This window comes from Arachis ipaensis, chromosome B04 (genome assembly GCF_000816755.2).
Source record: "Arachis ipaensis cultivar K30076 chromosome B04, Araip1.1, whole genome shotgun sequence".
Classification (NCBI taxonomy): Eukaryota; Viridiplantae; Streptophyta; class Magnoliopsida; order Fabales; family Fabaceae; genus Arachis; species Arachis ipaensis.
This window is the reverse complement of record NC_029788.2, coordinates 10839172-10840159: the sequence shown is the minus strand read 5'-3', so window position 1 is coordinate 10840159 and position 988 is coordinate 10839172. Positions and strand designations below refer to the sequence as shown.

Here is a 988-nt window from a genome sequence, read left to right as displayed (position 1 = left end):
TTGCAAAAGTAAATTGGTTGAGTGTCACACTGTCAATATATGGTACTTTTTAGTTCTTAAGATGCTGTATTTGGGTTTAAATCTTAAACCTTGTAATTGTCAAATAGTAAATAAAACACTTAAATATATGTATGAATATATAGTGTATGTATACGTAAGTTTGTGATGCTTAAAATTGAACGTCGTCCAAAATTCATTTAAAAAACTTTAAGACAAAATTTCGAGACATGTCACAAAAAGGGAGATAATTTCATAATCCTCACTTATACATATAACTAGAGAATTGAAAGAAAAAAGATGTTCCATAATTTTATTTAAGAAAATGTCAATGAAAGCAGTCAAAGTACCACTCTCTGCCGCAATTTATTCCCAAAAAGAAAAAAAAAAGGATATTAATTAATCAGTGCAAGGCATTGCAGTTCAAAGCGTCCTTAATCTTCTGGACAGTTGAAGTCAAAAGGGTGTTAATAGAATCCACAGATTCCATATTCACTAGGTTGGGTCCACAAGTGATGGTGTTAACCAGAATTTGGAATGCCACCGTCAACAGTGACCCTCCTTCTGATCTATGCTGATAACCATAGCTTCCAACTCCACCAAGAACTGATGGTGCAATAATGGTTGTGCTGTTGCTCATCATTGATGCTCTGCCATCTCCACACACAACAAATCCTGAGGGAAGGATAGGGATGGTGGAAGAGTCGTCGCCGCTAATGGCGACGTTGATGGCTTCCACGTCAACTGGAGCATACACTATGTAAGATGATCCCACTGGGTCTATGAAGCTTTCTTGAATTATAACAGCATTGTTCTCGCTTGACATGAATGGCTGCACCACATACCATCATCTTACTAATATAATTCAACTTTGTTTGATTTATCAAGTTTATAGTTACTTGAACTTGAGACAACAACAATAACCATAAAATTTAGAGTACAAAATGGATCTACTTAAATTAAAAATCAATCATTAAAAAAGATATTACAT

The 988-nt window shown here is 34.6% G+C and overlaps 1 protein-coding gene across 1 annotated transcript in view; it reads right to left on the bottom strand.

Moving 5' to 3' along the window:
* The window catches only part of LOC107636037 (homeobox-leucine zipper protein HDG11-like), a 7895-nt gene continuing 7161 nt past the window's right edge, over nt 255-988 (bottom strand). The window contains exon 9 of the mRNA XM_021122334.1: nt 255-829. Coding sequence (XP_020977993.1) covers nt 401-829 — 429 coding nt within the window. The 3' untranslated portion in view covers nt 255-400. The remainder of the gene's footprint in view (nt 830-988) is intronic.